The sequence below is a fragment of the Sceloporus undulatus genome, chromosome 4 (genome assembly GCF_019175285.1).
Source record: "Sceloporus undulatus isolate JIND9_A2432 ecotype Alabama chromosome 4, SceUnd_v1.1, whole genome shotgun sequence".
Taxonomy (NCBI): Eukaryota; Metazoa; Chordata; class Lepidosauria; order Squamata; family Phrynosomatidae; genus Sceloporus; species Sceloporus undulatus.
In genome coordinates this window covers 171,120,456-171,145,281 of record NC_056525.1, presented here as the reverse complement: position 1 = coordinate 171,145,281, position 24,826 = coordinate 171,120,456, and the positions used below count along the sequence as shown (strand labels likewise).

General features: G+C 38.7%; 1 protein-coding gene across 6 annotated transcripts in view; it reads right to left on the bottom strand.

Moving 5' to 3' along the window:
• The window catches only part of HIVEP1 (HIVEP zinc finger 1), a 110,552-nt gene that overhangs the window by 16,811 nt on the left and 68,915 nt on the right, over positions 1 to 24,826 (bottom strand). For 5 of the 6 annotated variants that reach the window (XM_042463397.1, XM_042463399.1, XM_042463395.1 and 2 more), the window contains 3 exons: positions 21,139 to 21,192; positions 10,091 to 15,966; positions 400 to 527 (listed from right to left, as the gene is read on the bottom strand). In XM_042463397.1, the coding sequence (XP_042319331.1) occupies positions 400 to 527; positions 10,091 to 15,966; positions 21,139 to 21,192 (6,058 nt within the window). The remainder of the gene's footprint in view (positions 1 to 399; positions 528 to 10,090; positions 15,967 to 21,138; positions 21,193 to 24,826) is intronic. The other variant, XM_042463401.1, reaches the window with a different exon arrangement.

The window sequence follows — 24,826 nt, the reverse complement described above, 5'->3', positions numbered from 1 at the left end:
AGGCATGGAGATGGTTTAGAACACAAGTTTTTTAAATTCTTGCCTGGACCTGGGTTATTTTATCCTAAGTTGGAAGCATTTCATGTTAAGATGCCGCAACAAAAAGTGGCCAGTACGATAAGAAATTTGGGGCCATGGTATTAAAGTAAAAAGACTAGCTGACTGAAGTGTCAGGGGAAAGAGACTGCTAGAAAGTCAGCTAGAACATCAGGATGCTGAATCTACTAAATAATTTTTGTTGTTTGCACATGCTACATCTCAGTCTATGTATGGTTCCCACAATTAATAGGAACCGCACTGTAGACCTGTGGGAGAGGTGGGAGCAGGATAACAATCAGGCTTCAATATAATGTAATCAATAAAACGCCATGGTACAGTACTAGAAAACAAAATACTTACCCTCCATCAAATATTTTAACTCTTCGAGGCTCACTTCTGGCTGAGTTCTCATTATCTTGATCAGTGCTTACTTCAGAGTTTTCTTTATTGCTCAGTTCCCTTGCTGCTTTTTGTTTAACTAATGCCCGCTGAAAGAGATGCAAACTCTTAATTTTTGTATTAGAGAACATATTTGTGTTTATCTATCAGTATACTATTACACCTGGCAATATAAATTTCAAAGGCTACCATTTGCAGGCATAGTTACCTTTGTACAGGGCAACACAATTAAATTTCATTTCTGCATCCTATGTTGTGCCTGATTTAAAAAGGCATCAATTCAGGTACTTGGGCTCTGTCTGCATGTGTGCTTTATCCTGAGTTTTCCCTTGGGATTGCTGCATAGTGCTCACATGACATAGAGTCAAAACTCAGAATTCAGTCCAAATTGTCTTCACGACCCCTGCACCTGGTTCAGGGCTCCTTCTCCCTATTTTAAAAACTCACTTTTTGCTGTGGGTTCTTTGGGGGAAGGAGGCTCCTGTGATGACAGGCAGCTGCCTTTTCACTAATGGTCCCCATTCATCATCCATTGCTGCCGCTGTGGGTGCAAGTCACCCTGAGGTCAAAACAAGGTGCCCAACGTCAATTTGCTTGGACACCTTGTTCTGACCTCAGCAGTGGCACCAGGTGATAAATGGGAACCATGTGGGAAAGCAGCTGCTCACTGTTGCTGGGGAGGAGGAAGAGAGCAAAGCAAGTGGGAAAATCTGGGGAGAATTCAGGGCCTGGATACTCTGGGGATAGCCCAGAGTTTTCTGGTAAGTGGAGACAAGCCCTTAGCCGCCTACTGTAAATGCCACTTTGGAATCAGTGCAGGTTCACTATTATCAGCTATCAGTCTACTTTCTTGCACAAGGACCAAAAGTATATGTGGTTTGAGAAAATAACCACTTTCAATTTAAATTACTAAATTGCTACCTATAACTACCTAGGAGAAAGCCCCAGTGGAGCTGACTTTTAAGTGCCCTAGCATATAGAAATGTACTAATAAAAATATGGCTAATAAGCGGCAATCAATTGGGTATGTTATATGTTGTTTTTGTTTGTAGGGATGCCAGTTATTAGTTTTTAACACAGGAAAGGAGGTATTCTGGATTCAACTTTGGGAACTTTTGTTTCCCACTTCAGAAAAGGACACAGACCTAACCAAAATAGCTTGGTTAATATAATCAGAGCTGGGTCAATCATGCTGTGCAAGAATACAAACAAGCACTGGATGAAGAATTCAGCATAATGGAAATCATTACTTTCAATTAAAGTTAAAAAAAAGTTTCAAAATGCTTTTTTTAAAATGTTTCAAATCATAAAGGCTGTGAAAAGTGACTTTAAAAAAAAGCAAGGGCAATGTCCTTGAAACATGTGGTCTTAATGGGGCAAGATGAAGCAGGAACACTAAAGGGTATTAGGCGGGTTACAGACCGCCTATTTGGGACAGGCTGTACCCACCCCTTTCCCCGCTGTATCGGGGCCTCAGCGTGTAGAGCGGCAGCCGCTGAGGCCCCAATTCACCGCTTTTCAGGCTGCGGGGAAGCTGCAAAACACCGCTTCCCCGCAGCCTGAAAAGAGGTGTCCTTGGGGCTTCAAGCCCCAAGGATACCCCGCGGCAGTGGGGAGGGGGAGAAAGGGGCCGCTTGGCCCCTTTCTCCCTTGCTTCGCTGGGCGCAGCCGTCTGAAGGCTGCGCCCAGTGAAGCAAAGCGGCACCTCAAACCAGGAAGGAGCTCTGAAACAGACTTCCTGGTTCGCGCAAAGGGCGCCTAGGCGCCCTGCGCGGAGCGAGGACGTCACATCCACCCCGCCCGTGTAGGAGCGGCGGGCCCGACGTCCTCATACGGCGGCCGTCTGGAATGGCCGCCGTCATTTTTTACGCGAAGAGCGCGTATTAGGGTTACGGACACCGTCCCCTAACCCTAGTACGTGCTCTGCGCGTACTTTAGTGGCATTCTATAACCCGCCTGTGTTTATCAATATGTGAACAGAAAGATGGATTGCATGGAATGGAGCCAGCACAGGTCTTCTTAGTATTTTTAAAGAAAAAGGACAAAGAGGGCCACAAGTCAGAAGATGGACTTAAAACAATTACTTGCATTTCACCATGACTAAAAGAGCCAGAAGAAAACATGACAAATCCATAATGGATAAACAGTGATATTTATACAGTTAGTAAAATTAAACTCCCCCCTCAAGCAAAACCACATTATTTCTTTTATTGATTAATAATCCAGTGCATATTTATTCATAATTTAGTACCTTGGGTATAAGGTTACCACACAAAGACATCAAAATAAATAAATAAATAAGAAGAATAAATTGTCTTTGGTGAAAGTTTCAGTGGGATAGTTCTATTAAGTCTGTTCCAACAAACATTAAGTGCATATACCTGAAAAGTGTGAATACATTTATTACAGTAGATACTTTCATGGAATTTTTAGGAGATTTATAATTATTCCCAGTTACTCAATTATACAAATACTAAAAGGTAAACACAAGGAGATTTTAACAAGTGTGGCCAAAGGGCTATTCACTTCAAAGCTGAAGCAGAAAATTGTGCCTTACCACTGTTGTGCATAGTCACTATGTTTACCTTGGATGCATCTAGGTTCTACACTAAATTTTGTATGGCTATTTTGCTTCATTTTTCATAGTTTCTTTTCCTCTGTACCCATGTATGTGAAGCATGTGTTATTGTAAAAGGCAGTTTTCAACAATTTTATCTTGGGCCCCTTTCTGGGAGAAAGGTGGCACAGATAAGAAATAAAATAAATAAATAAATAAATAAATATTATATATTTGCTAAAGGATAATATAGTATCCACCAGATGAAGTACTACACAAAAACGTAGCCCCAAAAATACATTCTAATATACATTAGAAGTTAAACTACCAAAGGATACTGCTGTTTTTTTGTAAAGTTGGTGTTAACAGAAGATGATGATGATGAGGTTGATTATTATTATTACCATCACCATTGCTACAATCTCCGACTTTCACCACAAAACTGAGACTCAAGATAGCTTATGCAAATTAAAACAAATACAAACAGGAATACATTATTAGTTACAATATATAAATTCTATTGTTGTTGATGAAATTACCATATTTTCCGGCGTATAACACGACTGGGCGTATAAGATGACCCCCAACTTTTCCAGTTAAAATATAGAGTTTGGGATATACTCACCGTATAAGACTACCCCTCTTCCAAAGCAAACCAAATACAAATTAAAAAAAAAACATCAGATTTGATTTCAATGTGGTAATTTTAATTCAAATGACATGCAGGTACTTAGCAAGAAATCTTGTTGTATACAAAGCCTGCTTGGATTGGTCAGCACTCCCTGCTATCAGAGCAGTAGCTGCTTTCATATGATCGTCACATACAATGGAGATGCGGCCACGGCTGTTTTTGAGCTCTCCCCACCATATGCAGCAACCACAGATTCTCCAGTTCAGCTCAGAAGTTTCAGCACCTGCCCTATAAGATGACACCCGGTGTACAAGATGACCCCTGACTTTTGAGAAGATTTTCCTGGGTTAAAATGTAGTCTTATATGCCAGAAAATACAGTATTCAGAAAATTAAGAACAATATAAAATATCGATTAAAAACAAAAGAGCACTCTATTAAAAAACCGTTTTTCATAAACAGTGAGTTTCCATAAGCCTGTTGGAATAAATAGTCTTCACCTGCCAAAGAAGGAAGACAAGAATGGAGCCAGTCTACCATTCCTTAGAAGCAACCACTGAGAAGGTCCTCTTTTGAAAAATAGGGTCCTTCACTGTATAGGTCAGAACCAGTATTCAGGATACCCAAAGTTGAGAATTAAATATGCAGAGACAGTGGAACAAGTGGCAGGGAATGAATGATTTAATATATAACATACGTATTGAGAATGAGAATGTTTTTGAGACATCTTGCTCTGAAAAGTATAAGCCATCTCTCTTTTTAACCAACTAATATTCCCATTTTCTGATGATTTATATCTGATTTATATTAAAAATCTTCCACATGTGAGTAATCTGCAATTCCCATCACCTCCACCATTGGTCATTTTGGGCTAGGGTTAATGGAGTTGTAGACCAACAAATAATTGGAGAGCTTGGATGCACACATTTAGAGAGATATAGGCCCGAAACAGACGAGCCAAGTAAACCAGTTTCTGGCTCCATTCAGGAGATAATGTTTAGATGACGCACACCGCGAGTGCAGCCAGAAACCATGCCAAGCCCTCCCCAACCTGGAAGAGCTGGGCCAAAAAGGACAGGATAAAAACTGCTCCTTTTCGCTGGCCAGCTCAGGACTTCAGCAGTGACCTGGACCAGGGCTGGGCGCATGCAGTTGCTGCAGTCCCGCAGAGATTGCAAGTGGCCTCTGGCCGCTCCTTTTGCCCTGTCTGTTTGAAGACATAGTGTATGGAAATGACATGAGAAAGATGCATTTCATCTGCCAAACACTGATTTCAGTAAAAACTGCCTCATCCCCCTATAATCTGGAATCTATGACTAAACCTAACAGCATGTTTTCTTGTCCTCTAGAAGAAGTCCATATACTTGCTCGATGTGCAGTATGGGAATCATTGAGGTCAAGGGAAAAGGGGAAGATGGTAGGCTAGGGAAAGGGGATGTTTATGAGTTTAAAAGCACCCAACAGAGATGGCAGTGGGGGGAAAATCAAGTATGATATTCCCTTTAGAAACGAGAAGCATTAAATAAGCAGATGCACACCCTGAAATGGTTGAATGTAATGACTTAAATATACTTCAAAATGTCATACCTTTACCTCCTCCTGCCTATAGTACATGATTTCCTGAAGATTTATATACAGTGGTACCCCGGGATACGAATGCGCCGCCTTACGAAATTTCCGGGTTACGAAAAAAATCCATAGAAAAAAACTGTTCCGGGTTACGAAGGTTATTTCGGGTTACGAAAAAATTTTTGGTGCTTTTCGGCGCTTTTTCGCACGAAATCGCGGCTTTCGCTATTAGCGCCTATGGCTTTTTCGGCTTACGAAGGATTTCGGGTTACGAACGCGGCGGCGGAACGAATTAAATTCGTAACCCGGGGTACCACTGTATATTTAAAAATCAGCCATCTAAGCTTATGGGACAGAAAGGGAGGGGAAAAGCAAAACTACAGCACTATAAAGCCATTTATATGGTTATATACTTGAAAGAACTTGATGTTTAGATTTCTGCACAGAATTGTCTGTGCATGATTTAGTAGCTGCAGAAAAGAGACCCCCAAAGCAGTCTTGTTCCAAATGTATCTCTGCTGCCAGAGAAAATTAGCATACCAGTTGTCTGAAAGGGCAACATATGCTTTAGCTTCTCCCAATTATTAATAATCTCCCTCCCTGAACAATTTTCCTGTGTGTATGCTGAATTCTACATTTACTAATTGAAAACTAATCCTTTTAATCTTTCCAAAACTATAAAATGGCCCCAAACATAGGCAAAGTTCCAGACTAATTGATGAAAATTATAGTCATATGTATAAATTGTTCAGCTGACATTCTTAACAATTTTGCTCATTCCAATTTAATAAAATGGTAACACAGAAACACAATGTTTTAAAATTTTTACTGGTCCTGTATTGAGCACTGCTTAATATCAAGAGGTTCTCTTGATATTAATAAGTACATTAACTATGACAAGCACAGTTCACTAATAACAGGTATTAACACAGGCCCACTGAAATGAATGGTAGTCATACAGGGCTGGGGAAAATCTGTCTTTAAATTACAGTTCCCATAATCCCCAATGAAACATGGCCATTGGAAATTCTGGAAGTATTAATCTAAAAAGGAATTCAACCCTGCACCCACAAAAACCTGTGGTCATTCATACAACTATGCAGTAGTGTCTTTGTGTAACTCTCACTTATACAAACATGAATGATGGATTTATGGCTTATTAGAAAAACATATGAATATGGCCTGAATAGTATCAGCCAAATATTGGGATAAACACAGTAGTAAAACAGCTTCTTAGCTACATGAACAGATTCTAACTGCCAGAATTTAGTCTATAGGTATATATGGAATATTTTCAGAGCAAGCTATAGTAATAGGCGAATTCCCATTAACTGCATGGAACAATTGTGGCATTGAAGGTATGCCACTTGTGGCATTGAAGGTAAGCAAGCTTGTTACTTGCATTACTATTGCCTAGGTTTCCCAGATCTCAAGGTTTTCTGCAGTTCTCAGGACAAGAAAGTAATGCATATGGCTACCAAAAAATTAAACAAATAAAGTACTTTTTCAATACGTAACAAGCCATCTTATTAATAAGAACTGAGTATCTTGGTTAAACGAGGAACTTTATTCACCTTTAGTTACGACTGATTCAGTTAAGGTTCATTCTATTGTACCCCGTGTATGGATGTGAGAGCTGGCCAGTGAAAAAAGACGATAGAAAGAAAATCAACTTGTCTGAGATGTGGTGCTGGAGAAGAGTGGTGAGGATACTGTTGATGGCCAGGAAGACAAATAAATGGGTCTAGAACAGATCAAGCCCGAACTATTCCTGGAAGCCAGACTAAACTGAGGCTGTTATACTTTGGCCACATTATGAGGAAAGATGAATCATTAGAAAAGGCAATAATGCTAAGAAAGGTGGATGGCAGTAGAAAGCAAGGAAGTCCACATGCCAGTTGGTTAGACTTGAACAGGGAAAACATAGGCCTGGGCCTGTAGGACCTAAGCAGAGAGGATGAAGACAGGGGTTTTTGGAGGTGTCTCATCCACCAGGTTGCGGTGAGTTGGGGTTGACTCAAGGGCAGTTCACAACAACAACACTGCTCTCTAATAGCTCAAGACAGCTGCTAAAGTTGGGACAACATTCACTATTTACTATTATCATATCTTGACATTTATTGAGTATGAAGAATTAGTGCAATTCTAACATTTCATCACCATCAACTCTTTCCTACTTGTGGTCTACCAAATCTTGGCAAAGAGCAAGCAACATATAGCAGGGAGAATCAAATGGGTACCTAGCCAGGATTGCTCAGAGCTGCTTCCAGTGTTAAAGATTTCCTTATTTGCATTCTGAAAAAAAAGTAAGCATTGTCTAGCTGGACAATGGTAGAACATGTAAAATTTGCTCTTCGGTATGCCCACCCACACACAACATTTGTTTGAAAATGAGCAGGAAGAGTTTAATGTTGGACTTGAAATCCTTCACTGTTTAGAGTCTTAAACAATATCTTTTTCAGAAATAAATCCTTCTTAACCCTTTGGTTTATTTTAAAAAATCTTGTAAAGCTGAAGATTCAGAAATAGCAGACAAACAAATCATGTTTTGTTCTTTGCTTCCCTTTTTTGAAGTTCACATATTGTTAATGATACCTCATAGTATTAATCACCTGGAATTAGCAATATTAGAGTTGCCCAAACTATCCAGAAGATGTACTGTAGATAATGAGAATTTTGACATGCTTTTCATAACTTTGTAAAAAAAATTCCTACATTAGAAAAACAATATAAATCCACATACAAAGAAATATGCCTAGCAGAAATATTGGTAAAAACCAGAAGGCACACAAGAGGGGTCCTTTTAAATGGCCACTTCAAGACCTCAGCAACTATATCTGGTTAAATCATCATCATCATCATCATCATCAATTTCTCTCATTAATGACTGTTTGAATTCTATTTCAACAGAAACGATTACTTGATTGACTATTACTGTACACTTGAAGAATATCAACAATTGGTATTTTATTGCTCATGCTGAATGTTTTTCTTTGAATTATTATTGACTTATTTTTGCAACTGTATTTAAATTTTGTAAACTATTTTTATGGGAGCTCTGCCAAGAAAAGCAGCATGTATACAAATTCATACATATACACATACCTACAAACAAGATGCTTGCAAAATCAATGGCACTAAAAGTGGTTAACTTGGGCTGACCTGTGCTTAAAAAGATTATGTCAACTCTAGCATTTGAGCTGTTAGCAGCACAGTGAAAAACTGAACTGCATATACAATGGCTTCATACTGTGTATTGGCAAAAACCTCATACATAAACAAGAACTAAACACTGAAGGAAAAGTCATTAGGAAGATCAGTAGAAATAATGAACAATGGAGTATCTTCTGCTTATATTTCCATAGCAGAAAATTAAATGTGGAGCTATCTCCCAAGGTAAGTCACACTGGCTCCATGCTTACTGAGTTTGTGATAGGCACTATTATTCTACCAGATCTTTACCTTTAACCTTTTTTTAGTCAATGTAATATAATGTCGAGTTTCTTTTCTCTTTTTAATATTGGAATTTTATTGTACACCACTTCAAGATACTCGGTAGGTAGAACAACCATTTAAAATACTGTAACTACATAAATAAAGTATTGCATGATGTGAGATGACAAACCTATTCAGCACCACTGGTGAGGATGTAAGATTAATGTGATCTATTGTAAATTCTTTATTACTCTAGATTCCATTCAAATTATATTAGTGTATGTATGGCGCGGTACAGAGTGCCAAAAAGAGGCACCTTCTCGGCGCCTCTCCTTGCTCCACAGCAGTGCTGTAGAAACCAAATTGCATGGCGCTGCTATGCAGCAAGAAAAGAACGTGAGGAAGTGGCTCCTTTTTTGTGGCGTACTTCCACCGCCCCAAAGCGCCCCGTTTGGAGACTGCGCTGCTGGCACGTCATCGCTGCACGCACCATCTATATGGTGCTGTGCAGCTGCGGCATACCCATAACGTGCTAGGGTTATGGGGCGTGTGCAAGCCCTGTCCCCGAGCAACCCTAGCACGTCATAGGCAAACTGCAAAGGGTCCGTCTGTACCGGGCCTATATTAAACATAAAAGGATTTGACTGGGATGGGATATTTTGGAATGCAGAAATTCTTTCTCAATATAAACAGATAGCTCAAGAAGGAAAGTGGGTCATGTCATTAATTTTCAAAGTCTGAAAATGAACTGTAATGTTTAAGATCAAGCATGGATGCCTTCATCTATTGTGCTGGCTGCAAGTTGTCTGTTTACATTTTACAATCCTCTTTTAAAATGAATTGTATTCATAATGCCCAATCCATGCTTCAAAATTTCTTTCCTTCTTGCTTAAAAAGAAAAAAGTAATTTCCAAATGATTATATACTATAATAAGATGAAGCTTCTTTTAAAGGCTTAGGCCTAAATCCATTTGATAGTCCCATGCAATGTACATCCATTCAACAGAACATACATACTGGTATTGATTCCATCAAGGAAACCATGACCCTGAGTTTGCACAGTAGTTCAGGATCATGGAGGTCTCTCATTCATAGGGTCGCCATAAGTCAAAGTTGACTTGATGGCAAATAAAAGCAAACTGACGTACTGAGTGCCCAAGGTTCAACAGGTCTACTTTATATGTGATGAATATCTAAACACTTTCCCCAGAAACAGCTGGCTTTCGCTGCAAATTGTTATGAACAGTTCGTTTCGATTTGATAAACTTTTCCATTACCTAATCAGAGTATTCAACATTTATAAAGCAATACAAATTGAACAGGATTATAGATACACTGGAACAGAGCACACTGAAGTCATCACATGCAAATGTTACGTATTTTTAAAATTATTTAAGCAATTTAACATATATACAGAACTCCCTCTTTAAAATCAATTTGTGTCATGCACATGTTAAGTACCTTAAGTAAGTTGTTCTTCCACTTGCTTGAGTAGACCAGTATGTCAGCTGTAAAGTTTGTACTTATTGCTTGAGTATAAGAAAATTTTCCAGCCTTCTGCTTTGAATTCAGAAGAGAAAGAGCAACTTTTGTTGGCAAACCAAGTGGATTGGGATTGTTAGGACTGACAGACCACGAAGAATAACCTGAAGTCTTTTGTTCATTTTGTAACAGATGCACAGGTTTCCTTCTTAAAAGGAAACACCATGTAAAATTTGTTGCTGTATTTAGGCTTGGAAAAGACAGGTGCTGTATGTCACCCACATTTACAACAGACACAGTGGTTCCAGATTTTGCTTGGCTCTGCATACTGGATTGCTTATTTTCCTTATTAACTCCCAGGGACATGCTTTCTTGACTGTTATCAAGAACTTTTAAAAATGAAGTCTGACTGTTCAACACAGCAGGTTCAAGTGGTTTTCTCATTACAAAACCTACAGTTTCAGAGGTTGGTAGGTTGTGTTCTAAAGGTTCATTTATGAATAAAGAAATGCCAGACTGAGCAGATTCAGCTGAACCAGGCAGCAACATATCTGATGACTTTTTGATTCCACTGCCTTTGTCATCTTGATCTGATGAGGAACTTTCAAGGAGCTCAGTGGTGCAGATCTGTCGCACTAGGAGTGGTTTCTTTTGCTTATTAGGCTCACTAGCGTTGATGTTTGGTGGATGTAGCAATATAGCACCTGTTGTGCAGGCAGCACCACTTTCATCTTTAACACGCTTCTGTTGCTTTTCCATGGCAATGTCTAAACTGTTGGCTGGGGAGAGCATACGTTTACTCGAGGCTGTGGCTTCCTGTTGAGGGAAGAGTCCGCCAACTGGCACTTTCTGAAGCATATTTAAGGATCCCAGTGCAGCTGGACTTTTGCTTTCTGCTTCACAAATCAAATTTTCAAACACAGATGTTGGCTGTGAGCTTGGCAAACACCTGAGATGATCTTTGTGGGATTTTGGCAGATGAATTTGATCATTGATTGTTGGCACAGATACAGTATTAGCTTTACAAAGAGAGTGATCCTGGGTTACTAAAATGTGAGGAAGGGGAGCAACAGTAGCTAAGCCATAAGATGGAATATTACTGTGAATGCGTACAGGGACAACAAAGGGTGAAATCTGATACATGTGACTACTATCAGTAGCAGTTTGTTGTGAAGTTTGTGCCACATATGGCTTGGACACATTGTCATTTAGCTTTGTATTGACCTCTAATAAAGTTCTAGTTTGCTCTATGTCAGCTGTGCCTGGAAGACCTAGAGAGTATTGCTGTCCTACATGTAGTGTTTTAATTTGAAGCTGGTATTTGGGAGCAAAACAATCATCTTGTACACTGTGCTGGCTGGCAACCATGCTTCTACCTTTCTGAGTCCCAAGTGCTGGTCCTTTATGGAGTGCTTGAGAATTCTGATTAAGCAAAGCTTGCTGGTTGTGATGACTCAAAGCAGAACTTAAAGACTGTTCATTACAAGACTGGGTAAAAGAACTGTTACTTTTCACAGACTCATGCAAAGGTTTGGTGTAAATCTGGAGGTGATGAGAACCTGAAGATAATTCTTCAGAAATATTTTCAGAACTCTGCAACCTCTGAAAGGACACTGTAGAAATATCTGTTGCAGGAGCAGTTTGAAAGGAAGAATTTGACATGATGTCAGGCTGATTCTTTTCAGGAGAGATATTTAATGATATCTGTCTTACAAGGGCCCTCCTCCTCCTTTCTAACAGAGGGACATGTCCAGCACCACTACTACCAGAAGACAGTTTGGAAGCAGGTATCTCTGAAAGCGAAGTGGGCTTTGGCAGAGTTACACTCCCACAATCAAAAGATTTGCTTCTGTAATCTGCAATCTCCATAGATGGCTGAGTACAATTAATTTGTTCAGAAGCAGCACGTCTCATCTCTCTGTAGTGAGGGCCAGGCACATTGAGCATATTTGAACTGGCAGGAATTGCAAGGAATTCCAGAGATTTATTAGTAGGTTCCATTTTGGAAGCACTCTCATTCTTGGAGACATCATCTTTATCAAAAGAAGCCGAGAAACTAGACGTACGTGATAGACTACTCTCCCGACTTAGACTTCTGGAAAGGGTTGAATCAAAGCTTGATTCAGCAGAAGAGTGCTCTATTTCAGCCAAGCGAATTCTTTTCTTTTTGGGTGGAAGCTTTTCTGTGGGCAACTTTGATAGTGTTTCACTACGCTGGGGCCAATTAAATTTTTCTGTCTTCTCCTGATCACTGCATTGGCATTCTTGGTCTCTATCTGGTTCTTCTGTGACAAGAATTTCAGGAACTTGAATGTTATGTTGGCGTACAAGCCTTAGTGGTTGTATTGGGGCATTCCTTTCATTAGGGGTAAGCTGATGTTCATGAAGCTGAACTCTTGTTGTGTCTGTGACTTGAGGAGGGTGGGATGCACTCAGGAGGGAACGCTTTTCCTCTTGAACTCTAATGGTATTCAAGGAATGGAGCTTTACAGCTTTGTTAGCATCCTGAAAGGAAACTGGAGACAGTCTTTCAAAAGAATCTGATTTTTCAAAAGAACTGGGTCTGCTTAAGGAGTTTGTGTGCTGTATTACTGAAATCCCAGCCCCTTGTCTTTTCTGTTCAGTTTTTTCCTGTGTAACTGGAACAATCTGTTTTGCTCCCTGCAACAACATCTTTGGCTCCATGGTCTGCTTGGTGCTTTGGGTCTCCAGTTCATCTGGTGCTAATTTCTGAAGTGAAATGCTATGAGAATTTAGGATAGCAGAAGTATGCTTCGAGACAGTGGTCACATTTCCTAGTTTATTTTGACACTCTGACTCTGCTGGGTCCTTTGACAAACTAATAGCATCATGTGTTGGTGGTTCATCATCATCATCACCAACACTTTTCATTTTCCGCCTTTTCCTGATCTGAGATGTCTGTTCCCAAACACCTGTTGAAGTGGCAACTCTATAGTGAAGGATTTGTGGTTGTGTATTGTTTAAAACTGTCTTATGTTCAGAGTCTCTAATAGCTGCCTTGGTTTTTGGTCCATGCAACTCTGAGCAATAAAACTTTTTATGATTCTCAAAGTTTTCCAGTTTCCTGTATCTGTTTCTGCAGGTTTCACACTCAAACATTGTCCCTCGGCCTTGATGTGACTTTTTATTTTTATCCACATTTGATCCTTGTACTAAAGACTTGCTTCTTGCCATTAAGAATTCATTTGATGCATTGCTTCCATAGCTTTCATCTACAGAGCGTGCTGGTCCAAAAACATGTCCTTCAGTAGCTGAAGAATCTTCTATTGCTGTTTGGCGAACAAGGGTGCGGGGGTGTCCACCTTGGATTTGGGGAGCAGCAGGCCCTGGCACAAAAACATCATCATACAAAGAGCCAATTTTATCATCAAAAGACTGACTTCCACGTAGGGCATGGGTGGGTGGTATAACATTTGTAGGTACAGCTGAATAACTAGTAGTAGGCATAGAATTGCTCCTTGTTATGGGTAAACAGTCAAGGGTTGGTACAGACAGGAGAAAAACTTGTTTTGACTTTTCAGTTGGTGTAAAAGGAGACTTTGGTATATCAGAACTTGAGCTAGTTCTTCTACCCATTGGTTTTAGGTCAAACTGGAAGGAATCTTTAAAAATGTAGGACTTAGGCGAATCAATACTGCCTCTTCTTGAAAGGGATGTTCTCCGTGGCTTCACACTATCCAACTGTTTGTCATCCACCACAGCCTCATTATCAGATATTAATTTTGAAATGCGCTCTTCAAGAGTTTTAGTTGCTAGAGGTGGTCTCATCTGGCCAGATGAAAGCAGTGTTTTGTCAATTTGAACAACAGATGCCACAGTACTGCTCATACGTGGCACACAACTCTTACTTGCGTCTTTTTCAGAAGTGGACAATCCCTTCATATATGGAGCTGGTGGACTCATGGTCTGATCTGCACTTTCTGAACGTGAAAAGTAGCCTGAATCTGTACTACCTAAACTTCGTGGACTCAGGAGACATTTTCCTTGCTGATCTTGAGAACAATCTGTTGCTTGCTGCCTTTGTAGCTGTGCATGTACTGCGGTCCCTACAGATGGCACAAGCTGTTCCTCAGAAACACTTGTTTCTGTTCTCTGAGACTGCTTAGTATCAGATTCCCTTACAAAATCTGTGTGTGTTAAATCTGGTTTCACACTTTTGACTTTCAGGTCCCCCTGTTGTTGTGTTGTAGAAATTGTGGAGTCTGAGTCTGCTACTTTGGGGCTATCAGTTCTTAAAGGTGAAACATTTACAGGGTAAACTATCACTTTAGGCAAAGCTGTCTTTGCTTGTGTCACTGAGTCCTGAAATGAAGAGTCACCTAATACATATTCTGGATTGCTTAGTGGGATGGGACTACCTTTGTGCAATGAGTCAGAATTAGAAAGGGTTTTCACTATGGGTTTAGACTCCAGTTCTAATGATGCTTGCTCATCTTGCCTTTCATCAGCTGTTCCTTCATCGTCACTGTCACCACTTTCTTCCACATCTGAATGGATGCTAAGTGCTTTGTCTGATTCATGGGAGATAAACAACTCACTAGAATCTGGCTGGAGGACAAGTCCAAGTTTGATAGCATGGGCATGAGACTTTTTGTGCTTGTACAGATTGCTTTTGGTCTTAAAGGAAAATCCACAAGTCTCACAAGGGTATGGTCGTTCTCCTGTGTGGGAGCGGATGTGCTTCAAGAGAACACTGGGCTTGGCACAAGCCCTGTTACAATACTCACATACATATTTCCCCAATTTTTTAGGCTTCTGGACTTTCAGAAGGTTACATATTTGTTCTACACCATGGTTGACGACTGAAGCTATCTGGGCTGAATTGTACAAGGGAGCTATAGGTAACTGGGTGTTGGAGCTAGATGGATGAATTGACAAAGATGATGATTTTGCTACTAGCTGGTTTTGAGAAAATGCCTGAGTAACAGAAGATTGGGGGTTGATTATTGAAGAAGTTACTGCTATGCTGTATATATGCTGGAGTTTGAGATTTTCCTGATTTGGCTGATGTACCAGTGAATTAGTAAAACTGGGGCACACTGTAATTTGTTGGTTTTGTTGCTCAACTTTAGTAAGAACTTGCTCTTGTGACTGAGCAACTGAATGAATCTGTGCTTGTTCAGTCTTCCCTGATGTTGCTACATGCACAGTCTGTGAAGTGCAAGGATAAAACTGAGATCCAGCTATGAATTCTTGTTGCAGCAAAGCAGCAGGACTTTGGACACTTGATGTATTGGATGTAAGAGAAGAAGAGGCGCTTACTGTTTTATTTGGTCTCAGTTGTTCTATTTGCATCCCACCCGAAGGGCACTCTTGTGCTAAGGTGTTTAACTCAGGCTCCATAGCTTTCAGTAAGACATCAAATGCAGTATTTGTACAGGAGGATGAATTAGTACAATCAACAAAGTTAATACATTCATTATTGTCAACCTTGGTTGTACTTGAAGAGCTAGTGGAGCCTTTTTTAGCTGGTTGGGCTGAACTGTAGTCTTCTACTGGCCATTTATTCAAGTCCAAGGATTGAGGTAACAGAGACAACTTGCTATGTGGTGAAGTCTCAGATCTGGATGTTTTAATTGCTACCTCACTGCTAAGCATCCCTTCATTTTGCTTGGTTTGCTTCCCATTTTGTGTACCCAAACTATGTACTTCTTTTAGGAGCTCTGAAGTATCAGGAAGAATATTCGAAGAAGAAGAAGGTTCTTCTACTTTTTTTTTGGATTTTGCCCGAATAGGGGTTCTCAAAGGCGATTTTGGTATTTTTGTTTGATGGTTCCCAGTTATTATCTTTTTACGCTTTACACCACTGCTTCTTGCAACAGCCTCAGAGATGTCTGTCCAAATACAAAAAAAGAAAGAAAGAAAAGATCATATGGTGAATATACAAAAAATATAATTTATATGGCAAGAAAAGAGGAGAAAGATTTAGATTTTGCTCTTCAACATAACTATTCAAAATGGCAAGCAACCTACATAAAAATACACGATTCAAATAATAAATTACAAGTATCCATAACAACAAAGTACAAAACTCTGCTAAAATACAATTAAAACAATATGAACAGACAAGAAAGATAAGTCAAGTAAAACATTTGCTTTTTCCTTGAAAAATTATATAAATAGGGTTTTAGGTCACCTGGGTCTCTTAATGGAAGGGAGTTCCATAATCTTACAGGTTCTCTCCCACTTTATGCAGACAGTAGCCATTTATTACCATTCAACATTTGCAGTTTAAAAACTGAAGTTAATGGCAGTAACTTCCTCACTATTACCTGAACTGTAGAAAGCTAAGCAGAGTCTGAATCCAACAATGCATTTTATCAAACCTCATTAAATAGGAATAGAGCTGATCTGCTTCAGAGTCTACCCCACTGTTCCCCAGTTTCAGTTTCCAGAACATACTATTTTAGCCCTCTTTTTTTAATGCAGGTACTGAAGAAAGGATTTACCACAATCAGTTTTTTTTCTATTTTTGCCACAATCTGATTCACTGGTACTACTCTACAGTAATATGCAGTTTATCTGCATAGCATCCCTCCATGCTGGAAGTAGGAAAAATGTGTCACCCTTTCAGTTTCGTAGTATCAGCATCCAGTGAATCACTCTTGAAGAACTGTGTAAGGGTGGAGAACATGTGCTAGAATGGTCTATGTATGTTACACATACAAGGTATTCTGCATTAATTTTTGATCTACAGGACTATAGTCAGCTGGAGATGCTGGTTCTACAGGCACTATCCTCTTCCTATAAATCATAATGAACTGACTGGACTTTTTTTTCTGTGACAACTGTGTCTCTGAGTAGCATCCATTCAGATCTTTGATTCTAAGAATCTGACTTCATCTGATGGTCCTAATTCTAAGCAAGCTGTTAAAATTCAATGGATTATTTCCACATCTATGAAAACTGTTAAGGAGATATACAAAATACTGAAAGCAGATCTGCCACCATATCTTTAGTGGCAGAATAACTTTTGGCCTCAAGATCTTTACAATGCTCATTTAAAAATATCAGAATGTAACTGTCTCTTTTGTTGACACTACACAACATCATTACATACATGCTTTTCTCCTCACATTTAAGACAGAATTGTCAGAATAGCTTTAAAAGATGAAGTGTTAAATTAGCAAACACAGTGTGGTTTCTTCCCTATTGTCAAAACAATCTCAGCTCTATTGGGTCTGGCACTTGCAACTGATTTTATTGAGTAGATTTCAGCAGTGAAAAGATTTAAAACATATGGACTTACAAATGGTATATTTTCTTCAGGACTGATGGGCAAGAAAAAAAACCATTTCTATTCAAATATGATGCTAAAAGACAGAAATTATAATTAGAATCCAAGCTGTATGTATGTATTGTATGGGGTGAGAATTATGTGACCATCCAGATATTGTTGGACTGTAACTCCCAACACTCCTTGCCATTGGCTATGCTAGGTAGGGCTTCTGGGAGCTGTAGTTTGACAACATCTGGAGGGTTGTGTGATTCTCACCTCTGGTGCAGAAACTATGAAGGATCTAGATTGTAGAAGGCAACATGGCATTATCATTAAAGCATAAGGAAGTCGTAAAACAATTCTAATACAAACAAAGATTAGTTTTTTAACTCTGAAAGTACATTAAGTTTTATTTTTCAGTTCACTTGGCCAGACAACAAATTGTGGAAGACAGCTCTATTAACAGCTATTAGTGTTATTCTAGCTAAGCAGTAGGAGTCAAGAGTCAGGCATTATTGGAAAATCCAGTATCAACCCCACTGAATCACGGTGCACTCTGGTCTAATTTCTCTCTTTCTCACTAGGACGGTTGTAAAGAGGAAGTGGGGAAGAGGAAAGCCATTTATGCAGGCTTGGACTCATTTAGGAAAGGCAGATTATGAATTTAACTAGCTGTTTCATGTTTGGAAGCAATATACCTATGAACAACATTTACTGGGGGGTCAACAGCTGATATTATGAGAGAAAAGTGGGATATAAATAAAGTAAAATAGAATAGGATATAAAAGGAAGGTGACTGGAACGCCAAAGTAAGAAGTGAAGAAGAATCAAAAACAGTAGGAAGATTTGTACTGTATTAGGCAAAAGAAACGAATCAGGTTAAATGAACAAACTTATTCATTGCAAACACGTTTTTTCATACAACTAGAGAGAAGACTAGACACAGAGACATCACCAGGTGACTAACACAAAAACCAAATGGATTATATAATAGGAAGCAAAAAATGGAGAATCTACATTCTGCTGGCCAAGACTAGACCAGGTGCTGACTGTGGTACAGACCACAAACTACTTATATCAAAAATAAGAGTGAAGCGGAAAAAGAAACCAAAACCAGTTATTATATCAAACTATGATCTGAACAATATCTCAACAGAATTTACTGACAATTAAGAAGCAGATTTGTGCTATTAAGCATAATCGATCAAGAACCAGAAGAGCTATGGTCAAAAGCCAGGGATATAATAAAGGAAGATAGATATTTTCAGTGACCAAAAAGAAAGAGAAGAAACAATGGATGACAGATATAACACTTCAAGTAGTAAAGGAAAGAGAGAAGCAAAATAAAAGGGAGACAGGGACAAAAACAGAACCATGAATGCAACTGTACAATGACTAGTGCAAAAAGATAAAGACAACTACTACAGTGATCAATGCAAAGAAACAAAGACAACAACAAAAAAGGAAGAACGAAAGACCTTTTCTACAAAATCCAAGAAATCAAAGGGAAGTTCAAACTAAGGGCTGGGATGCTGTAGGACAATAAAAAGAGCACAATTCAAGACCAAGAAGAAATAAAAAGGTGTTCAAGGCAATACGCAGTAGAATTATGACAAAATGAAAGACATGTGGAACAAATAGCCATATGAACATGAACCCCAAATTCTAAAAAGCAAAGTGGAAGCTGCAATAAGAGAACTTGGGGGAAATGTAGATGATACTCTAATCGAACTACAATCTTACACAGACAGAATCAACTCAAGTGCTAACCAATATAAGTCAACAAATATGAAAAACAAAACAATGGCCAACAGATTGGAAACAACCAATATACATTCCCATCCACAAAAAAGGAGACACAAATGACTTCAGCAACTATAGGATCATAGCATTAATTTCCCATGCAAGCAAAATTATGCTCAAAGTTCTGCAACACAGATTTCAAAACAAAATCAGCATATGTTTTACAGATTATAGCAAAGCCTTTGCATGCACAGAACATGAAAATCTATGAAATGTTCTTAAAGACAGGGGAATGCCACCACATCTGATAGTCCTGATAAGATATACAATTGAACATGGAAGTTAGACTTGTACAAGCCATCATATTCTCTATTATTCTCATGTACATTTGTGCAAGCTGAACAGTGAGGAAAGCGGTTAAGAGGAAAATTAATTTGAAATGTGATGCTGGAGAAGAGTACTGAGGATACCATGGACAGCCAAAAAGACAAACAAATGGATCCTAGAACAAATCAAGCCTGAAATCTCCTTGCAAGCCAAGATGATAAAAGTTGAGCATGCCATACTTTGGCCACATCATGAGAAGGCATGACTCACTGGAAAAGACAATGATGCTAGGAAAGGTGGAGGAAAGCAGAAAGCAGACAGGCTAAATGGATGGACTCTACTAAAGAGGTCACAGGTATGAATTTACAGGCCTAAGCAGTACAGTGCAGGATTGGGAATCTTGGAGATGTCTTGTCCGCAGGGTCACCATGAGTAGGTGACTAAGAACAAAGGTGACTAAGAACAACAGGAACAATAAATAAGAAGGCTTCCTGCTTAAATGCTTTGCAGCACGATCTGGATGTCTACTGTAGGAAACAGAATCTTGGACTGTTAGTTTGATCCAATAGGCCTCTTCTTATGCCTTGTGCTTGGATAGAACCTCATCACATTTGTGATATGTTGACTTGCTTTATAGGAAGACATACATAGACTAACTGATTTAGGTTTATTCAGTTTATCTGTCTTCCTGAGAATGTCCCCATTTTATGGCTAGTTCCAGTTACAAAGAGCCACATAATCCTTCTAACCTCACAAAACAAAAGGTACCAAATAACCCCAATTAAATTTAACACTGTGTGTGTGTGTGTGTGTGTGTGTGTGTGTGTGTGTGTTGTCACTGCATGACTGTCATGCCCATTCAGGACATGTGCAAAGTGCAGAAGCACAATGTACCAGCACCAAAATACCAGGCTGTTAACTTGCTTATATGGCTTGGAGGAGGAGACAGAGCACTTTTGGTCACTAAATCTTTACTGGAGGCACAAAGGATACTAGTTACAGAGTCCCAATAATGCAGACACTCAGGGTACCAGAGTGACCTGACTCCTACCCTCCCTCCTTCTCCAGAGTGAGAGCAGCTGAACAGACAGATTACAAATAATGCTTGACTCATCCTTCTGTTTTTCTTTCTGCACCTGGAAAAATTTAATTTCTACAAGGTCTATATACAATAACGTGTGTGTGTATTCTTCCCTTGCCCATGTGTCTGGCACGATCCCCAGTCTACTACTGGTTGTCAATTCTTAAGTTTCGAGTAGACTTCATATATTCACAACTGTGAGCTCTTGCCCAAATAATTCTCCTGTTTTCCTCAAAATCACTTCAATTGTGCTCTGTTGGGAAGCATTCTTCTCCGACTATCTTAACCTGAAGCATTTCAAAGCAAAATGAACACTTACAGACTGCAATATTAGGCTTATTATGATGGAATAAGCGACCACAGATACTTGCAACACCTTTATATTTGAAGGGAAGCATGTCTGTTTTATACTCAGAGCTGGGCACCTAAGAGCAAAAGATAAGTCAGAACCAGCCCTCGTTAATGTCTGTGGAATAGTGGAACATTTAGCATTCTTTCTAGTTAAGAATAGACATCCCCTATACTATACAATATTCCAACACCAAGGCAGCCTTATGCACTGGTGAATACAGTTACCAAAAATTGGGGGATAGGAGTGGGTGGGATAAAAGTGGAAGGAAGAGAAAGATGTTTTACCTTTTTGTGGCTCTTCAGTTTCAATAAGTTCTTTTTGTGCTTCTTCAATTTTGTCTAAGGGGGGAAAAACCCAAAAGATATCAGAACTAGAAAATAAAATTTTCTTTTAACATAAAAGATTTCACTGCTTTTCTTTGATTAACACTTCTTAAATATTTATTTATAAAAGACTCTTAAGATTCATGAACAGTTTACTGTCTTCATATACAATGCAAAATCCACCTACTGGAGGACCATCCTATTCTGAAAACTTACTGCATGTGTTACTTGTGTATATATGGGTGTGTTGTATGTTATTGTATGTCATGAATGTAATGATTTATAATAAATTTTTTAAAAAAAAGACGAAGGGACTTGAACGGCAAGACCATGAATCGGGAGGGACAACTGTATATCAAAATTTCAGAGTCCTTCCAATCAGGTCCTGCATTACATGGCAAAATGATTACAAGGTACAAACAGTGGGAAACAATGTAATGCTTCTTATTTACCTATCTTTGAAGAGCTGAATGAACTCAAAGTTTAAATTAGTATCCTCCCTCCACTCTACTCCAAACATAACAAGCCAAACCTCATCTTAAAATGTTCCTGCAAATTTATTTGGAAAGAAAATCAACAATTACTATTATGGCCATGAGTACAAAATTGTATCCTTTATATAAAATAGCAAAATCAATGTTTGTTTTTTGGTAATTTTGTGTAATTTTGAAACTGTGGTTGGTTGAATCTGTGGATGCAAAATCCAAGGGTATGGAAGGCCGATTCTACCTCCTACTTCCACTGCCTAAGATTTAAAACCACACACAAATATTTCAGTGCAGTCTGAGATACACTCAGATCTCTCTGTCATCTCACCATTTTCCCTTCATTTTCAGGGTTCAGTTTCCTGTTCAGCCATGGAAACGCACTGGGTGACCCTGGGCAAGTCACACACTCTCAGAAACTCAGTGAAAGGTTTGCCTTAGTGTCAACCTAAGTTGGAAAAGACCTGAAGGCACACCACCACCACAACAGTCCATTTGATTTTTGCTTGTTTCCATCCTATTTATGCTTTGCTGATTTTGCCTCCAAAGTAAGAAAATGAAAATCTTTCATAGCAGCTTTGTTCTGTCCCACTTTAACATCCTCGTGTCATTTCTCACCTCTTAAAATCCTCCAATCTTCTGCTCCCAACTTCCCCAGCTGCTCAAAAGTGTCTTGGTTTCTTACATAAATTTTATTATTATTATTATTATTATTATTATTATTATTACATTTTATTTATAGACCGCTATTCCGCAATGATCATAGCGGTGTACATTACAAAAATGCAATACAATACAATCTCTCTCCCTCAAGATGGTGGCTGAAGGGAGGGCTTTTCTTCTTCCAGGCACTTCCTGCTATCTCTAATGCCTGAAATGCACACCTGAACTTGAAACAGAAGTATTTGACACTTTTTTGGCAGCATTTCTGTAATTTAATCTTAGGCTTAAATCCAAAAAGAACATAGAAACATCTACAGAGCAAATAAGGCACACAATGTATAGGGTTTATCCAATACAGTTTGATCATATAGGAGGGACATTCATTTGGACACATGTATGGGTTTCATGTACATGTCATATCTTCTTTTTTAAAAAAAATTGCAGATAGGTGGCAGAATTTCATATACTTTGATATTAATAAATGATTAACAAAAGCTGTGGCAGCTTCTTTGGAAAACCTTAAAATAAAGCAATCAAAGTGTCTGGAGTTCATCATATAACTCAAAGGTATCAAAATTGCTCAGGAATCACTTTCGAAACTGAAGCTGTACTATTCCTCACTATTTGATTTTCCAACTACTTTATGGTTGCTATTTCAACTCAAGTCATTGCCATGACAACCACAGGCACAGGTTGCTATAATTTTCCTATCACTTTACCAAGACTGAAGCAGACTTGCTCAAGGCCATTCAATGGATCCCATTCTGATATGAGCTGACATGTGATTTAAGGCTAAGGTCCAATGCACTTTCCTCAGTACTTTCCCCTGTATTTTCTAGCTGCGTGTCATATACAACAAATAGTATCAACAGTTTAATTCTTATCGTGTCTTAATTGTGTTGAAATGTACAATTTTTATGAATTGCTGAGAATCATGTGGCTCCCCAAATGCTGTTTGATTACATTTCCCAGTGTTCCTCACCATATTACTATTTATTGTTTTATATGTATTTTGTAGAATGTACACCATTGGCAGGTTTCATTTTTATCGATTTTATTGTCTTTATGTACAGCGTTGTGTAAATCTACAGCATTATATAAATAGAGTATAATAATAATAATAATAATAATAATAATAATAATATAGTCCTTGATTACTGGAGGACTGTATGAGTTTTAGCCCTGATTTGGAATATGAGTTTAATATCATGGTATGATGCAGAAACATCATTGAACGTTTTGATTTTAATAATGGATACTTGGGTGGGAAATGGTTTGTGAACAGCGAAGACAGAGACTGTCTTCAAAGCAAATGTTTAAAATACAATATGGGATAATGAAATCCACCCCCAGACCTAGCTGTTCCAATCTGAAATCTCCAGCAAAAGGAAAACATGCCTCAATTATTGATGCTCACAGCATTTCAATCTTACTGAAGGTGCAACAGAGCAGATGAACACAATAGTGTTATATATCTGGTTAAAAATCCCCATATATCAGAAATGACTTATAATGGAGCTGAGAAACCAACCCATTCTCTGTTAAATGGAGGATAGCTTATTCTTACCTATCAGGAAAAAAATAGAGACACCAAACCACAATAAAACCATAGCATTTAGGAGAGGGATTACATCACACACCTGATTTTGACCTAAAATATTCTTTGTCTACTAGTATACAAGAGCTGGTAATCTTCTTCTTGCTGGGCTACTGTATGCTGGTAGTTTAAATAATCTGTAAGGAGGTGACATGCAGTATGAATAATTTTCTTAGTTACACTCTTCTGACTCTATTATCCACACTCCAACTATCCAAAGCAAACAACCTCAAGTATCTCATACAGGTACAAGTCACTTTCATAGTATAACCCATGTAACTAGCAACCTAATTTACTTAAGTTTTTCACTAACCAGATATGCAAAATTTATCATAGTTCATCTTTTTGCCAAATATTCAAAGTCGGGGATCAGAGTGTAAACATTCATAGTCTTATGAAGTCATGAAAGCATATGGCATGAGGGGAAGTGAATGATTAAGCCCTAGCCTAAAGCACAACATGTGACATTACTTATACCCAAAGGTTTTGTCCCTTCTGATACTTTTCTATTTCATTCCCCTGCCCACAATAAGCATCTTCAGCAACTTCTTCAGGAATGTAAATTGAGGATTGCTGCAATGTTGGCACAGGTGAACCATCTTCCCCTCTACTTCTCTTCTCAAGGCAACCCTTGGTGCCACCAGAAAACTGGCTCTAGAAGTTTTCCCAGTCTTGCTTAGAAGGACCTTGGACTGTTATTCTTCTTCCTGATTCAAGTATCACAACATACTACAGAATACTACAGAATTAGAATATTTCCCTTCAAATTAAAGCCTCTTAAAAAGGTGGCTTCTGAAACAAACAATGCAATTGCTTAATACAAACTTAATAAAATCAGTAGCAGAAAATGCAGTGAGGAAATTGATACATTCTTACATTATATATATTTTGCATGCTGGGATAA